The sequence below is a fragment of the Lycium barbarum genome, chromosome 1 (genome assembly GCF_019175385.1).
Source record: "Lycium barbarum isolate Lr01 chromosome 1, ASM1917538v2, whole genome shotgun sequence".
Lineage (NCBI taxonomy): Eukaryota > Viridiplantae > Streptophyta > Magnoliopsida > Solanales > Solanaceae > Lycium > Lycium barbarum.
The window spans coordinates 151,811,641-151,828,378 of NC_083337.1; the positions used below are offsets into that span (position 1 = coordinate 151,811,641).

The window sequence follows — 16,738 nt, forward strand, 5'->3', positions numbered from 1 at the left end:
TTTTTGAGGTGTTACGGAAAATAAAAAGTGCTTTTAATTAAGCACATATTTTTAGGCAAAAAAAAGTACAAAAATAAGCCAAAACTTTGAGCCTTTTAACATATAAGCTACTTTTAAAAAGTCAATCCAAACATCTTCTAAAAAATACTGCTTCCAGATCAAAAAAAGTATTCATTTAGCCTTTTTTTCTTGGGTAAAAAAGATTATCTACTTATTAAATCAAGAAATAATTAACCTTATTTTTCCAAATTTATCTCTATTAAGTGTTATGTGATCAAATCCAATACATATTTAATTAGGAGTAGTTTAGTTTTATCTAGAAGTTAGTATTTTCATGATTATATGAAATATACTTTCAGGACTATGATCTCAGTTTGTGTTATCTTTTCTTATCTTAATTGTATAATGTCGAGGAATTTTTACTATCATCTTGCTATTTTTCCTTTTTAAATATAACATGTAATATCAGGAAATTCCTTTTCTTAGTTCTTTTGTTGATCAAATAACTTACCATGGACACTACTATGACTAATCATAACGTTGGGTTGTCAAAAGATGCTGTTGCATGCATGTTAGTTTTGTGCTTCTCTGCGTTTTTTGTTTTTTAGGGGTCTCATTGCCATCCGAATCTAACTGCTGGTAAGATCATGATGTTAAAACTTACCATACAAGGTTACTTTTTCTTTTTATCCTAAACAAAACAAGAGTACATTCCTTTGTTGGTATCCTTATTTTACAACACTATTAACTGGAATTGCATTTAGTTGTCCAGACACTTTTGTGGGTAAATTTTTCAGCGTTAACGTCAGGGTCCTCATGTTTAATCCCTTAGCGTTTCTTCTCTTATGTTGCGTAGTGATGAAACCATGAATTTCATTAAGAGTGTTCAAGAATGAATTTATATGTATAAAAAGTCATATTTGACCTATAGAATAATTTTTCCCCTAAGTGTGTGTGATTGATCACACGTCGGCTGACATAGTTATGCCCCTGATGTTGCATTATCCCTTATTTCAACCCTTCAATATAATGATTGTAATTGAAAACCTGCACTTATTTAATTACCTTGTCTTTTCTTTTAGAATTAATAGTGACTTAAACTTGAAATCCACCAAGAAAATGTAGATATTATGTTATCTGTCTATGCGAACCTTGCTTGTACCTGGTCACCCTGACCACCCTTTTTCCTATCCAGGAGTTAAGCAGCCTGGGTTCGACATTTAAAGTTTTTAGTAATGCCATATGCATGCGAAATCCCTTCTTATTAGTAAGTGGCACTATTTTTTCTGCTTCCAAAGCAGAGACACGTTAGCTTTGGTCTGAAGGCCTTCTTGTTATCATCTTCTCTTCAATGGTTTGAATACCTTATCAGAAGGGGTTACCATTTTATAGATTTGCATAACAGACAGACGATTTTTTTTATAGTTGATTTTTTACTTAATTAATGAATTTCAGTTGATGTTGTATTCCTTCAAAAGCAGTATCTTTAACCCAGCTGTTTCATCATTTAACCTGATCGTGACTCGTTGCTTAAGGTGATCTGATCCAATAAGATAAGATGGGTGGAAGTGCATTCAGTGATGATTGGGAATTTGTTGCAAATGGAGCTCGGACACTACTTCTGGTTGGGCGTACAGGTGACGGTAGAAGTGCCACAGGTAATAGCATCCTTGGTAGAAAGGCATTCAGGTCGATGTCTAGCTTTGGTGGTGTTACAAGAACTTGTGAGATTCAGAGGACTCGATTAGAAGATGGACAGATTCTTGATGTGATTGATACCCCGGGTACAGTCATCTATTTGCCCCTTTATCAAAGTAGTGATTTCTGACAGGCCACTGTATATGGTCGCTGCATTGAAAAGGGTTAAGTAGAGTACATATTACATTTGCTGAAAAAATGTCTTTGGATATGGGAAAAGAGCATACCACCTAGTATAGAAATCATGAATTTGGTGAATCTTGCTTCTCTATTTCTTATATCCATCAGGTAATCTGTAAAGTTACTGATAGCTTAGTTTGTGCCTTGTGGGAATTGCAGGATTTGATTTTACAGCTGAATCTGAATTACTTGGAAATGAAATTGTTAAATGCATCAATTTGGCTGATGATGGCATCCATGCTATTCTTACGGACACGCTTTTCAAAAGAAGAACAAGCTACTATCCAGTACTTTAGTGAGTTCTTTGGGACCAAAATTAATGATTATATGATTGTGGTCTTCACTGACGGGGATGAGCTCGAGGACAATGACTCTTTGAATGGTCAGTTAGATCGTTCTTACCCTGAGAATTTAAAGGTAAAATAATGTGCAGAGATTTATTGTTGGATATATTTGTACCACACCCTTTGGAATAAGCTGATTGATTCTAATAATGAATGTCTGGACATTTTAGCATTCATCTATTCAAGAGGTCTCTTCATTTTGCTCCAATTTTGGACGATTTCTTGATCTTAAATGGTTGTATTCTGCTAAAGAAGAATTTTCGTTGGCTGTTGGCCTGTTGTTGCGACAATGCTCTTTCATACTCTAACTATGTCTAGGGCGACAAGAGTATACAGTTTGTGGGATGGACGTAGAGAATGTTCATAATTTCTTTTATTTAAAAAGGTTCCGTTGGTCAGTTATTATTTTCAACTTTGCATGCTCAAGAGTTTGCTGTTCCCAATTTAATTCTTCCTACCATTCCAGGAAGTTCTTAAGATGTGTGGAAACAGACAAGTGCTTTTCGACAATAAGACTAAAGATCCATGGAAGAAAGCTGAACAATTGAGGGAACTTCTTTTCCATGTGAATATGGTTGTACAAAAGAATGGTGGAAAACCATTTAAGAATGACTTGTTCGAGGAAGTAAAGGTATGTGTACGGCATTTACTAATTGGTTGGATTTCGTTCCACATTATGCATTAGTTCTTTGAAGGGAGGGGAAAATAATCTATCTTGTCATCTATCTCTTCTCATTTATAGAAGATGAAGCTTCATAATGACACGTTGGAGGTTAATTCTTCGCTTGGAGATTTACAGCAAGAGGTAACTGAGTTGAAGGAACAACTGCAGAGGTGGTCTTTTGAGGAGCAACATAGGCGAATAACTGAAACGGTAGGTACCACTGTTGACACACTTTTTCTTCCATTGTCATTTGAAAACATCAACTGTCAGTGTTAGACAAACTTCAGCTAGCATATCCTAAATGTCAAACAATGTATTATATGTCCAGTACTTTGTTGGATTGAGCCTGTAACAATAATCACTAACTTGTTTTGAGTGCAATGTAGTTGTAAAAATTCATTACGAAGATTGAGTGTGTTACTTGCAACTGCATTTTGCTAGAGCAAGTTTAGTACGCAGAGAATTTTAATTTGAAAAAACAAGCTTGTGCCGGCTTTCTAAGCTCCCTAAATTCATACTGTCATGTTGCTAGATTTGCCTCTCTTTTATTCCTTTTTTTAGATATTCTATGTCTAATATGCGGCGAGACAACACTGGAAGATATGATTCTCTTCCAATCTCTGTTTTCACAGAGAGGAACAGACTACAAAAGTGAGACTGATAAATTGCTTTTGTTCTGGCACAATACGTTCTCATTTCTTTGAGACATTAGTTGAAATCATATTCAACAGCTACATTAATAGCTGATGTCATTTCAACTTTCGATACTCTCTTAAGAGAGCCTATTTACAACTTTCGTAGGAAATTAATTGAATTTTATTAAACAAGAAATTTATTTATTTGTTATCTGTATTAAAAATTTTGTCAATCATGAATTTTTTCTTGTAAATGCTAAAAGTTAATTTGGGAAATTCCTTATATGATATAAAATAATTCATTTATTGACTCAGAAGTATTTCTAGTTTCCTTTGGCCAAGATCTATGAATTAGGTACCTCATCTTATTCCTAGGTAGTGCCCTTGAGCATTTTATGGACCTATCATTACATATTTGATAGGTTGAATCTAAGCTGAAGGAGACCATGCATAGTCTTGAAAAGCAATTGGAGGAGGAGCGCACTGCTCGAGTGGAAGCAGAAAGAAAAATTTGTGAATTGAGAGATAGCTTAGAGAAAACTCAAAGGGAGACTGAGGCGCTCACAGGTCAGTGTCTATTTTATAAGTTATTTGACATGGTATTCTTGGAAGAACTAAAACTTTGATTGAGGTTATGTTTGCATTCTTTTCTACCCTCTTTATACTTTGTAAGGAAGAGATGTTGGTTAGAATATCATACTTTATTGGATTGTCTATTGGTGCCTATTTACCATGTTGTTTATAAATGGCTTGTGAATACTGAATTCAACATACTTCCTAAGTTCCTTATCGCTTATTACCTTCATGAGACTTTAAGATTACTCATAACAATTTTATAATATATAGTTTGTCTAATTATTTGGAGCTTAAATTTTAAGAATGAATAGGAGTACTTTGTCAATATATTATAGATTATGGTACTCAGAGTTTAAGTTGGCATGCAGCATATGCTGGTTATCAAGTTTTTTAGAGCTCTTGTGCTAGTGGGAAGGCTTTCGAATCATAACAATCGAGAAAGAACATTTGAAGTGTTTTGTGGAGCTTTTTCCTTGGAACTTTTTAACTTCATTTGCAATAATTGTAGGAGAAAAACTTACATAACAATATTTCAATGTTCAAGTATTTCCAATGGATTCAAATTCTCAGTTTTTACTCGCATATCTTCAACTATCATAAACATCTTTCCTCAGAAAACCCAACTATCTAAACACAGGTTTCCACAAACTTTTTTCAAATTTTTTGTCTGCTTCAACATCAAATATTGTTTAAACACTGATAATTGAATATTTGTAATCTTTTCATTCATGGATTTATTTTCTTTCACTGCCATTTAAATCAAACTTGTATATATTTCTAATTCATCGACGTAATTTGGTCTTTGACAAAGTAGCTTAATTTCCCCTCTTCTTGATGGTACTTTACCCAGTCTGTACAAAGTTTGTGTTGCAGCCTTATAAATTTAAACTATTCCTCACTACCGTAATTATTTAGTACAGAATTCTCTGGTTCGTTTTCATTTCCTTCCAAGTTAAAGAAATTTGTGGTTCTTCCACTGTTTAAATTACCCTTTATCTCTTGTTGTCCTACTGTCAAGTTGACTTTTGTCTTCCTATTTTATTGGATGGATGTAGTGGTCAAACGTCGCTCATACAGCTGCTACAAATGTCGAAGTCATGTCTCATTTGACGATGATATCATCTCCAAAAAATTTCAGGTGAACAATTTCATTTGTCCATTTATAGTTGCTAGATTGCTATTGTCATGCACTTTATCTGTGGTCTGAGCATTAACTATAGAAAAAATAATTATTGTTTTTCAGGCAAATTGTGGTATAGCTTTCCTTTTTGCTCATGTGAGGAATATTAATATTGGACCCAAACAAGAAAAACATCTCACAACTGGTCTTCACACAATTGCTGACATATACTGCGGGAATTGCCATGAGGTTTTGGGCTGGAAGTACGAACGAGCTGTTCAGCTATTGCAGAAGTACAAGGAAGGGAAATTCTTACTCGAAGTGTCCAAAATTGTTAAAGATAATTGGTAGCTCATAACCAGAGTCATTTTGATTTTATATCTCAGTACTTTATGTTAGTATTTTCCTGTCTCTAAGCTTTCACTCTACAAAACTTTCCAACAGATTATCATATGCATATTGTCACTTTTGTTTCACGTTATGACATTTGTTGTTCCTTATAATTCACTGATTCGGTTACTTTTGTTTCACTAATTCTTTTGTAGGCGCAATTTACCTTCAGAAAGTGTTTAAGTACTCATTCCGTACAAGTCGGAGGTTATGTTTGCAGTTTGCACAAGTCTCCATATTGTGAAAGAGAGATTTGCTGGTTACAGTATGATAGTTTCTAGATTGTTTAACAGTGCCTAGCTGTTCCTACTCAAGGCTAGTAAAGAGTGAACTTCAACAGACTTTCTAAGCTCTTTGGTACTTGTTCATATTTGTTCACAGTTTCATATTCTATTGGTCATTCAATTGTATATAGCTGTCTTCTTTTAATTGTATATAGCTTGAATTTGAGAAAGAACAGGAAACTATTGTCAATATATTCAAGATTTTGGTACATAAGAATGTAGAAAGCACTGACAGATTAAATAGAAATTGCCTAAAAAGTTTTAGCCAAAACTCAGTGTTGTGTGCAAAGTCTATTGCAGGAAAGCTGATAAATCTACCAGTTCAAATTCTTACAATTGTCCCAAAAATAATGGCAAACAATTCAAATACACAAAATAAGGTACTAATTTAAGCAACACACAATCATTAGAGATTACTTCATAAGTTCTAAACACCAAATTTCCTTCATTAAATTTCTCAAAACGCTTAGTGGAGATTTACCTGCATCAAAAGAAACATGAATGATCAGTGAACAAACAGGTAATTTTACTTTTTGGCAATCTATATTCTTCAACTTCAGCATTTTGGTCTTTCAGAGCTTCCTCTAAAACATATTTTCCAGGTATTTTCTGCCAAACACCAGCGTTCATCTCATTTATTAATTATCAATCCATCACAAACTTTAATTTTGTGACTATTTTTTGATGAGTTGTCACAAAAACAATTGTCCCAAAATCATTGTGACGGATTATCAAGAACTCAAGATACATCACAATATGTTTGGGCACAGGGGCAGATGCAGCTAGTTGTTATTGGGTTCACATGAACTCAGTACTTTTCAGTGCGGAGTATGAAGTTGTGTTGTAAAACTTCACTAAATTTGCAATACATACTTTACATAACTCATAACCTTAAAAAATATAATGAGTTCCATTCTATAAACCTCAAAGGTTGATCCCTAGGAGCTTAAATTCTGGATCTTATCATACATTTATTTGAGCTTATTTTGGCAAGAAGAATCAGTAGTGATATATAAAGATGTTTATTTGAGGAATTGAAGACATACTTGGTCTAGTGAAGCTCAAGGGACTTCTTGTCATGATGAGGAGGCAATGGATCATAGGAAGAGACACCTTGGCCATCCATCATATTAAGTTGAAGCATATTTCTTGCTAAATATTGTTGTATTGCACTGTACTCTTGCCCACCTCCAGCTGGCATCATGCTTAATTCCTGAAGCCTCTCATTTTCTGCTATCTGAAAAGAAATAAGTATTTTCATTAATCCCTAAGCGAAAATAACTGAATGTGCACCTCTAGGCATTAGAGCTCAACACGTCTCCACTAGAGTTTTGTTGTTTTGTTGAACATATTGTGGACCAAAAAACCAGTGACTAAAGTTCACAAGACCCTTCTCCAGATCTGTCCAGTGATTGTTCTCTGGCAACTGTGGAAGGAGTGGACTGCATGCAGGTTTGGGGACCAAAAAAATAAAGTTCACACTACAAACTGGAGTTACACTGTATTTGGAACATCAAAACTGCCTTGAAGCAGGCATTTCCTACCTTAAACACAGAGGAAAGCTGGATTCACATATGTGACATGATATAAAAAACTCAGTCCTGCACTGAGATGCATTACTGTTTATTGGGAAAAACCCGATAGAGGAGAGGTTGAGCTTAACACAGATGGGAGCTATTTACAAGTAATGGAAGGACAGGTGCTGGTGGTATACTGAGAGATGAAAATGGTGACTTTATACTGGCCTTTTCCTTTCCTATACACTTTAAGAGCAACAATGAGTCTGAAGCACTGGTTGTTACGGTGGGAACTGAAATTTGCAGACAGAGAGCAAATAACAAGCTGAAAATAGAAATGGACTCTCAAATCATTTCTAATATGCTGATCAACAGAGGAAATGACAACCTTAATCAACAGCACATTATCAACAGCACTGTTAACAACATCAATGGTGCAGATATCGAGATTAATCACCGCTATAGGGAGGCAAATCAAGTGGCAGATTTCCTTGCTAAATTCGCCGAAACAAGTGAAAATAGGACCCTTATATCATTCTCTTCAAGACTTGCCAAAAGAGGCAAAGGGGCTACTTGAATTTGACAAATGGCATTTACCTACTTTTAGAAGGAGATTTGAAAAATGTACGTTCTTTGTTAGTTAATAAAGATATTAGCTTTAGCTTTGGGAAGGACTCTGTATAGGCTACTAATCCTTCCTTAAGATTGTGTTAACAATCTTCTTTTGCTCATTAGAGACAAGGTCCATGTCCTCCTCTAATTCTGTAAGTTTTTTGCTTATATATGACACGGTAAAAGTCAAGCCAAATCCACCACAATGGCGATGGCTTATTATATTAATAAAAAGGAATAAAATGCTGTTTAGGCCTCTTCATCATTGGAAAATGCTGATTTTGGTATCAAAGTGTCTATCTTTACCTTCAATAACAGAGTTGTGTGCTTTCGCTTCCTCCGGAAACAAATTTCATAAGTTTAATGGGTATTTAACTTAAATAACGAAGTGAATTACCAAAATAACTCTCTCGGCATAAAAGACCAGTATATATTCACATGGTTTAACAATTAAAGTTCCTTGATGCTACAAAATTTTGTTAGCCGAGGGATTAAAAGTGCACATCTCTTAAGGTTAAGAATGCCTAATTATTGGTAGAATATTACAATTATCCCATTAAGCAAATAGTAATTCTTTTATACCTGGGGACCACCTAAACTTGACACTTTTATTCGGTGTGCATCTGAACTATTGTTTATCCTAATTACCCCTGAACTTGGCAATTTGATACCCTTTAACCCCTGAACGCCTACATGGCAATGAGAGTTGGCTACACTCCCTCTTCGGCGCGTGGGAATGAAGAAACCTTTTAAAAAATCAATTTGTAAGTGGATATTTTTCAACCGCCAATTGCTACACCGTCATATACAAGTTTATTCGTTTCAGACGATATATTTTTTTCTTACTTCCTCTTAAACATATTTTACCTCAACTTTATGTTTTTCTTATTTCTTCGTTATGTATAATGGTTATTTGTTTCGATAATGTATATATTTTTTTTTATTTTTTTTTTGCTTTTATGGTCCAAATCTGTAAAAGAGACATGACTGAAATTCTATTATTTTAGCAAAAATAATAAATTTTAACTGTATATTTCTTAAATTCATCTTTAGATTCAATGACGATTTGTTCAACTTTATATCTCTTCTTTTTGGGGCTAATTCAGTTATTTTTTGTCAAAAAAATAGCCTAAATTATGAAGTTCTAAATATGCTTTTACTAATTTGGGCCAAAAAAATGAACGAAAATTGATAAATTTAAAGGTAAAAATATACTATTAAATCAGAAAATGACACATGGACAGAAATATTCATGTGGTAGTGAGTGTAGCACAAGACCTCTTTTGGCTGAGGTCATCCAGGGATAAGGCTGCTAAAGAGCCAAGTATATTGAGGTAACTAAAATAAAAATAATTTAAACATACACCGAATAAGAAGTGTCTAAGTTCAGGAGGGGCTCGAGCTTAAACAATGATGACACTTTTTCAAAAATAATATCTCAATAGAAGAAATGAAAAAAATGTCACTCGACAAAGGAATAGTTGTTTAACATGCAGATGTTAATTAAGAGACAAAGCCATTGATGTCAAATTAAAAGTACCTTTGATCTGAGGAATGCATTCTCCTGTTCCAGTTGAATTTCCTACAAATTAAACAGCAGGTCGACGATTAAAATTAATTTGCCAAAGCATAGTGATATCTGATCTGAACCCAAAACATAATAAGGATAGAGCAAATTTTAAGAAATTACCATCTTCTGCAGATTCTCAGTTTCAGCCAGTATCATCTCATGCTGTCCAACCACATAAGAGATATAAAAATCATTATTATGAGGATTTGTATGATCAGCATAACTATTTTTCTACTTAGGCTAGACAGTGTCACTATTGGCAGGGGTGTCAAATGGCCGGATTGAGCAGAATTTGAGTAGATTAAAATGAGTTGATTTAATAAATGAACGAGTTATTAAACCGTCTAAAGATTACTTAAGCTGAGATGGAACGGGTCAAAATGGACTCAACAATGGATCATAGCTCAACTCGCAGTAACTTTTTTTTAAAAAAAAAAATATGACTATATATATCAAACAAAGTAAAATTAAAAATATTTTAACAAAGTTTCTTATGGATCAATGTGGGCTATATATTTAGTCCAAATTAACCGAACTTTCAAAGGGAAATTTGCACGATTGCCCTTATTCGGGCTCGCTCAAATTGCTGATCTTTAATTTTTGCTCTTAGCCTAAAATACCCTGAGGTTCTGAGTTCGAACCGTGGCTCAATAAAAAAAAATTGCAAGGCAGAATTTCGTAGCAAAATTAAGCCTATTCAGGCCTAACTATTGTAAAATTCCAGCAGAGTAAAAAAAAAAAAAATTATGCCTCACAAAATTTCGCAAGTCAAACTTCTGCCTTAAGACAGAATTTTCTCCAAGTCTTGTCTTGCAAAATTATTATTTTTATTTGAGCGAGATTCGAACCCAGAACCTCGGGATATTTTCGGTCACATTTTTAAACGAATGGCATAAATTAAAGATCAGCAATTTGAGGGGCGGGACAAAAATTAAAGACCTGCGCCTTTGAAGGGAAATCCGTGCAAAAAAATGACTTTCAAATGGACTCAATTGGACGGACCAATTGGCTTGAGTCAAACTTGATCAAGTTGGACACCCATATTTTCATGGACTAGTTTTGTCACCCCTAGTTACGTGATAAACGTGGCCATGATCAGATTACTATTCGAAACATGTAAACATTTTTTGAATATTCTTATAAATTTTAGTATACCTTTTTTGACCTAATTCTACTAATGCCTCGTTCAAGTCTGTTCTCCAACTGCTTCAGCTCTCTTACATTCAAAGAGCTTAAGCCTTCACCAACCAGATGCCTGTACGTATAAAATGTTAGTATAATTTTTAGAAAACAATTAATACAATTAGTTTTAAATTCATCACGAATTTTATGGAATTATGACGTTACCTGTTTGAATTCTGCATCATTTGTATCTGTTGGCGCAGCTTCTTTGATTCTTGTTGGTAAAACTACATACATGAGATAGCCAAACGAAATATTTATTTCAATCACACAAACAACTATTTAGGAAATAGCACTTCCACAATTAGCAAAATGTGTAATCAAATACTAGTAGTATTTCTGATATTTATATATCTGGAGATACTACTAAATGACTCTGCTTAATTAATTATTTACCTGAGCGTTAAGCTCTTGAGTGGTGCAAGCATTAGAGGTTTCTGTAGTTGCCTTCTTGTACCGGTCAATAGTTGCCTTAATGCTGTACATAACAAAAAAAAAAATTGCAAAAGTTTTCAACATTTATAACAAAATAAACAACAAAATATTTAGATAAAGATTAGTACGACATTTACGAAAAGACTTTTGAAAAGTATAGTCTAAAAAACTATAAGTATTTGTGAAACTGTGAATCATCTCATTAAAGGTAACTAAGTGGTGTAAAATTCAATTTTTTAAATAAGCATGATATTTTTGTTTAGACGGACTAAAAAGAAAAGTACGAGATAAATATTGGCAAGAAAATAATTTACTTATCAGATTGCAGATAAAGCATTTGATACGAAAATGAAATATGTGATGTAAAGCATAAGTTCCAATCCAATTGGTCTTTTGAAGTTTTCTCTTCCCAACTTTTCCCCGCTTCTTCCGTAATGCACTATCTTTGGTATCATATCTTTTGACTTTCTTTTTTTAAAACTAAATGTTCGATTTTTATTATGAACATAAGGTACAAGAAAGGAATGACAGAACCATTCCTGTACAGAGGGGTTTTCCTCTTATACTGTTAAGCTTCCAAAAAGACAGAACAAATGCTGAATCTTCTTCATTTGGGAGATATGTTTTCATTTGTTACGTACAGTATCAATTATCATATCTTTTTACAGTTTTAAACTTTAGGGTGATTATGATTTATGTACTTATTTTATATTTTTTTTAAAAGTCACTCCCCGGGTAGTAGCATCAATTTGACATATCCATGCAAAAGGGAGACCCTACCATGCATCAACTTTTAAATATGTAAACGTAAAAGTGAACAGGGAAGGTCAAGAGAATATTCAATGGTGTCATAAATTTACTTTCACTAGAATAATACAAACAAAAGCAGGAGAAATTTACGGTGCATAAGCTACAATAGGAAACTAAGAAAGCCCAGGAAACAAGCACACAAACAATGAAAATGGAAATGAATAGATCACATCACTTACGAGAGGTGGTAATTAACTGCACTTCTCAGTACATCTTTAGTGCTTATTTGTTTGGCTAGCTTGTCCTTATGCTTTTTCATATATACAACAATCTTTGTGATAATGATCAGTAGTTCAGTGCTCATTCATTTTCGTGCATATGTAAGTATATACACATTTAGATTAAGCTCAATTTCTCAGTAAAGTAAAGAAGACGAAAAGAAGTGATGACGAGCCAGTAAAGGATTTGATGTGGTTGAATCAAACAGTATTGGATCTTGCTTACATAGATTAGCATAATCTGATGCTTGACCAGTGTTACTTCAATAGGAATGATTACACTGATATAAAGGAACAATCTTTGCACGTTATCATCTCATCTAAAAGTTTAAATTGGAAGAGAGACTCACATTTATTTATTTATTTAATGGAAAAGTGTCAAAATGCCCCTCAAAGTATGTGAAATTCACCATTTTTGTCCTCTGTTAATAGTTTGGCCCAATTATACCCCTGCCCTTACTTATTGAACCAAAAATGCCCTTATTTAACACAGGACTTAACCGAGGGCATATCTGGACTTACACCCGTAGTATAAGGACATATTTGGTCCAATTTAATTCCTAATTAATCATGCAACAAGTTGATTGAATTGTAATAAATTTTCTCACCAATTTAAGGAATCACATAGAGCTTATTGTGAGCCACTTTTAAGCAATTTAACACGCCATTTTGTACGATTTAAGTTAGAAGTTCTAGGAAATTAAAGATACAACAATCATAATGTCATAAAACAAGGAAAATTCATTACATTGTTTCAAATAACAAAATATATTTTACATTCCATCAAATCACCAAATGTCGTTAGATTCCATCAACCAAATAAATTGGTAGAGACTAATGGAAAGCAATGCTATGGATGTCCCTACTTTGTTCGGAAAACAAGACTAAAGCGCGAAAACTTAAATTTAAATGACATTCTTCCCTACTACCATAAAGATTTAATAAAAGTCTCCAAGACAAATTCTTTCAATCCATAATCATCCTTAATTAATATACTGAAAAGGAAACAATACATGTTCAGGATTGATGGAATCTAATGGCATCAGGTGGTGTGATGGGATGTAAAGACAATTTCTGGTTATTTGAAGCAGACTTAGTTATGTTATTTTGATGCTATGTAACTGAATTTGTGATTTGACGGAATCTTATGGCATTTGGTGATCTGATGGAATGTCAAGATACTTTGTGATTGAATTAATGTAATTTTCTGTTTTTATGACATTATGGTTATTGGGTCTTTACTTAGAACTTCTAATTTATAAAACGACATGTTAAGTTGAAAATGGTTCAGAATGTGCCCATGTGATGCCTCAATTGGTGAGAAATTTCACTATAATTTAATCAAGTTGCTTTATAAAAACAATTTTGCAAGTTGTAGCATAATTGCAATTAGAAACTTAGTTGGACCAAACATGTCCTTATACTATGTGTATAAGTCCAGCTATGCCCTAGGTTAAGTTCTGAGTGAAATAAGGGTTTTTTTTTTTTTACACAATTAAGCAACAACAAGGGAATAATTGGGTGGAACTATTAACAAATTACAAATATGGTGAATTTCACAGACTTTAAGGGCATTTCTGAACATTTTCCTTTTAATTGATTATATTCACAACAAGCTAGCAATCACGTGCAGGTAATTCTTTTTCATGCGTCAAGCATGTGAAATTCTTTTTGTTAATAGTAGCCATAATACTCAATTCAGGACCTCTGCTTGTTCTAATAAGAAGTTGAAGTATGTAACTATGTCATCTAAAAGCTTAAGTTGTTAGAGAAAACACATTTTTATTTACTTAATTATATCACACATAACTGGGTATATTGTTGTTGTAGTTATGTACACGTCAATGGTGGATGTGGACAATAATCATCTCATGAACTAGCATTCTAGGTTGAGTTAGGCTCAATATCCATTTCTTAATCATGATATTAGAGTCAGACCCATCTCTAGCGTGAGGGGATGTTAGCATGCCATATTGGTGGTGGATGTGACGATTTGTTTTCTTATATGATTTTGGACAATTCTTAATTCATGAACTAAGCTAGTGGGTTGAGTTAGAAAATGGTGTGTTATTGATTTTTTTTCCTTCCATTCTTATATAATTCATATTAAACGTAACGTCACTACTAATCTGAAGATCATTGACTCACAAATATCCAAATGAGCAAGAATTTGTCTGCATTGACTGCACATCCAGAGATGATTCCTTGAAGAATAGACAACAAGATATATATGGGCGAATGATTCCACTGATATCAAGGAAAAGAACGACAAGAAAGGAGCGGATGCTAATGAAATGACAAAGCCAGCAAATTCAGTGGGCATAATACATAGATACATAGACAGCTCATTTCCACTTTATCTAAACACTCTAAGTTTTGAGAATGTACATCTAGACACCTCAAATCAGTCCCACTGTGTCTTGTGGACATCCGACACTGACATGACACATAATTTTTAGAGGTGTTTAGATGAGCATTTTGTAAGTTAAGAGTGTTCAACTGACACAATGAAGACGAGTTAAGGTGTCTAGATGACAATTTTGTAAGTTGGAGTGTTCAACCAACAATAGAAGTCATTTTTAGGTGTCTATTTATGTATTATGTCAATTCAGAGAGAAACAAAAAACACAAAAAAGAGGCAGAAAGAAAGAGATATATAAAATCATGAGTAGTGAATACGTAAAAGAATTACTTGTTGTTAGAGTACTCATAGACACGGCCACGAGTGGAGAAAACAATAAGAGCAATCTCAGCTTCACAGAGAACTGTGAGTTCGTAGGCCTTTTTCAGCAATCCATTTCTCCTCTTGCAGAATGTCACTTGCCTGTTTGTGTTGTTCTCTATCCTCTTTATCTCTATCTTTCCTCGACCCATCTGTAAAATAGCATAGTGGTCAAGGGTTCTTCAAAGAGATGTGATCATGTGAAGTTATAACACATTAATTAACACCTATGTTTGATTTTGAGACTAATGAATAAATTAAAGGGGAAATACACAACAAGAGAAGAGGGATGAGAAAAGTAGAAATATAGAACAAGAAATCCTCACTCTTGTTCCCTTAACCTAACATAAGTCTATAAATCGAAAGATCTTGTAGTATAAGAGTTCAGAGCTAGAAAGGGCAATTTGTTTATTACAACAAGTACTATCACTGGACTTGAGATATGATTCTAAAATCTCTCTTTTAGACACTGAGAAACTTTAGGGTGTGAACATAAAAGCATCCAAAAATCAAGAATCTAAGCAATAACTCACATCATCTATTTCTTCCATTCAGATTTAACTAATAAAAATAAAAACGAAAGATCAAGCAGACGTACCTCCATGCCAGATTTAGTAAGAAACATCATCCAAATTAGTGTTGGAATATTTTTTTTCTTGGAGAAGCTCCAAATATTATACAGTAAAAAGTACTAAAACAAATAGACGGATCGACAACTTATGTCGCTAAACACCTCCGAAAAAAGACGTGTGTAATCAAGAGAAGTAATAAAAGATTGAATGATGCAAAAATCTGTCTCCAATCCTATTTAGCAATGGATTAGCGACGGGTTATTAAAAAATCATGTTAGCTACGGACTATTCAAAGAGAGATTAGCGATCAATATCCAAACTAATTCTTTTTTTTTTTTTTTTTTTTTTGTAGCGCTAGTATTTTTTTGGTTTTGTATGCAAGAAAAGATGCATACAAGAACAATCTTGCGTACATAGCTACAAAAGATATGCATGTTTTAAAGACTTTGTTTTTTTCAAAGAAATAAGCAAAATGGTATGGAGAATTGAAAGAATGAAAAATGAGATTTTTCAAATAAGAAACCCCATTATTCTCTGAACTATGGTTGCAGATCTAAAACTTGACTCACTTCCACACGAAACTCAATTTAAATAAATTTGCCATAATGAAAAGAAAGATACACATTTCAGACACTGCAAAAATAAGTGCATGGAAGAAAGGGAAACGAAAGAAAGTTTTCATTTCAATATTTTTTTTCTAAATTTTCCTCTCTTTCATTTCATATATTGCTATGTAAAATACCAACAGACCTGATTGGCTTGAATTGAAAATATTGCTATTTTCCGGTGAACTTCAAAGCCTTTCGGAAAAATGACACAACTTCCAAAGACTTGGAATTACAAAACACTACTGATGAATGAAGAAAAAACCAAATAATTATATGGCTTTCTTTCTTTGTATATATGCCTACCCTAGCTAAGTTTTAACTATCACTTAAAATTAAAGTGAAGAGGGATCTGTCCAAGAAAATGACATTCAAATGTCCTTTTTCCAGATATAAACCAGACGTGGTGTTGTGGCCTTGTTTATTGCAGACCAAAATTTCACCAAATATTGCAAAGCGTGTATTTGGTTTCAACTTGACTAATATGCCCCTTCTTAATTTTATTTAAAGGCAAAATTTATAGACAAAGACTCAAACTTGATCGTAACTGTCAGTTTGATACTTAAACTTAACAAGTGATCATTTAAACACCTTAACTTCACAC

The 16,738-nt window shown here is 33.5% G+C and overlaps 1 protein-coding gene and 1 pseudogene across 2 annotated transcripts; one reads left to right on the top strand and one right to left on the bottom strand.

Moving 5' to 3' along the window:
• Nucleotides 1–1,059: 1,059 nt before the first annotated feature.
• On the top strand, nt 1,060–5,718 carry LOC132616732 (immune-associated nucleotide-binding protein 9-like; annotated as a pseudogene).
• Nucleotides 5,719–6,110: 392 nt separating this feature from the next.
• Nucleotides 6,111–16,441, bottom strand: LOC132644454 (agamous-like MADS-box protein AGL11). 2 transcript variants are annotated; one of them, XM_060361054.1, is made up of 9 exons: nt 16,280–16,441; nt 14,928–15,109; nt 11,169–11,250; nt 10,938–10,999; nt 10,746–10,845; nt 9,711–9,752; nt 9,561–9,602; nt 6,938–7,128; nt 6,111–6,372 (listed from the first exon to the last, which is right to left on the bottom strand). In XM_060361054.1, the coding sequence occupies exons 2-8, from the start codon at nt 15,107–15,109 to the stop codon at nt 6,943–6,945; spliced, it is 696 nt and encodes a 231-aa protein (XP_060217037.1). In that variant the 5' UTR covers nt 16,280–16,441; the 3' UTR covers nt 6,111–6,372; nt 6,938–6,942. The 2 variants fall into 2 exon arrangements, with proteins under 2 accessions (XP_060217037.1, XP_060217034.1); XM_060361051.1 differs by lacking the exon at nt 16,280–16,441 and adding an exon at nt 15,556–16,222.
• Nucleotides 16,442–16,738: the final 297 nt, after the last annotated feature.

Excerpts from the sequence above, each read along its gene's own strand:
- LOC132644454 (XM_060361051.1), bottom strand. The coding sequence starts at position 15,585 with ATGATGTTTCTTACTAAATCTGGCATGGAG. Across the intron at positions 11,000-11,168 it reads CTCAAGAGCTTAACGCTCAG|TTTTACCAACAAGAATCAAA; the intron begins GTAAATAATTAA and ends TCATGTATGTAG. Across the intron at positions 10,846-10,937 it reads ATGATGCAGAATTCAAACAG|GCATCTGGTTGGTGAAGGCT; the intron begins GTAACGTCATAA and ends TTATACGTACAG.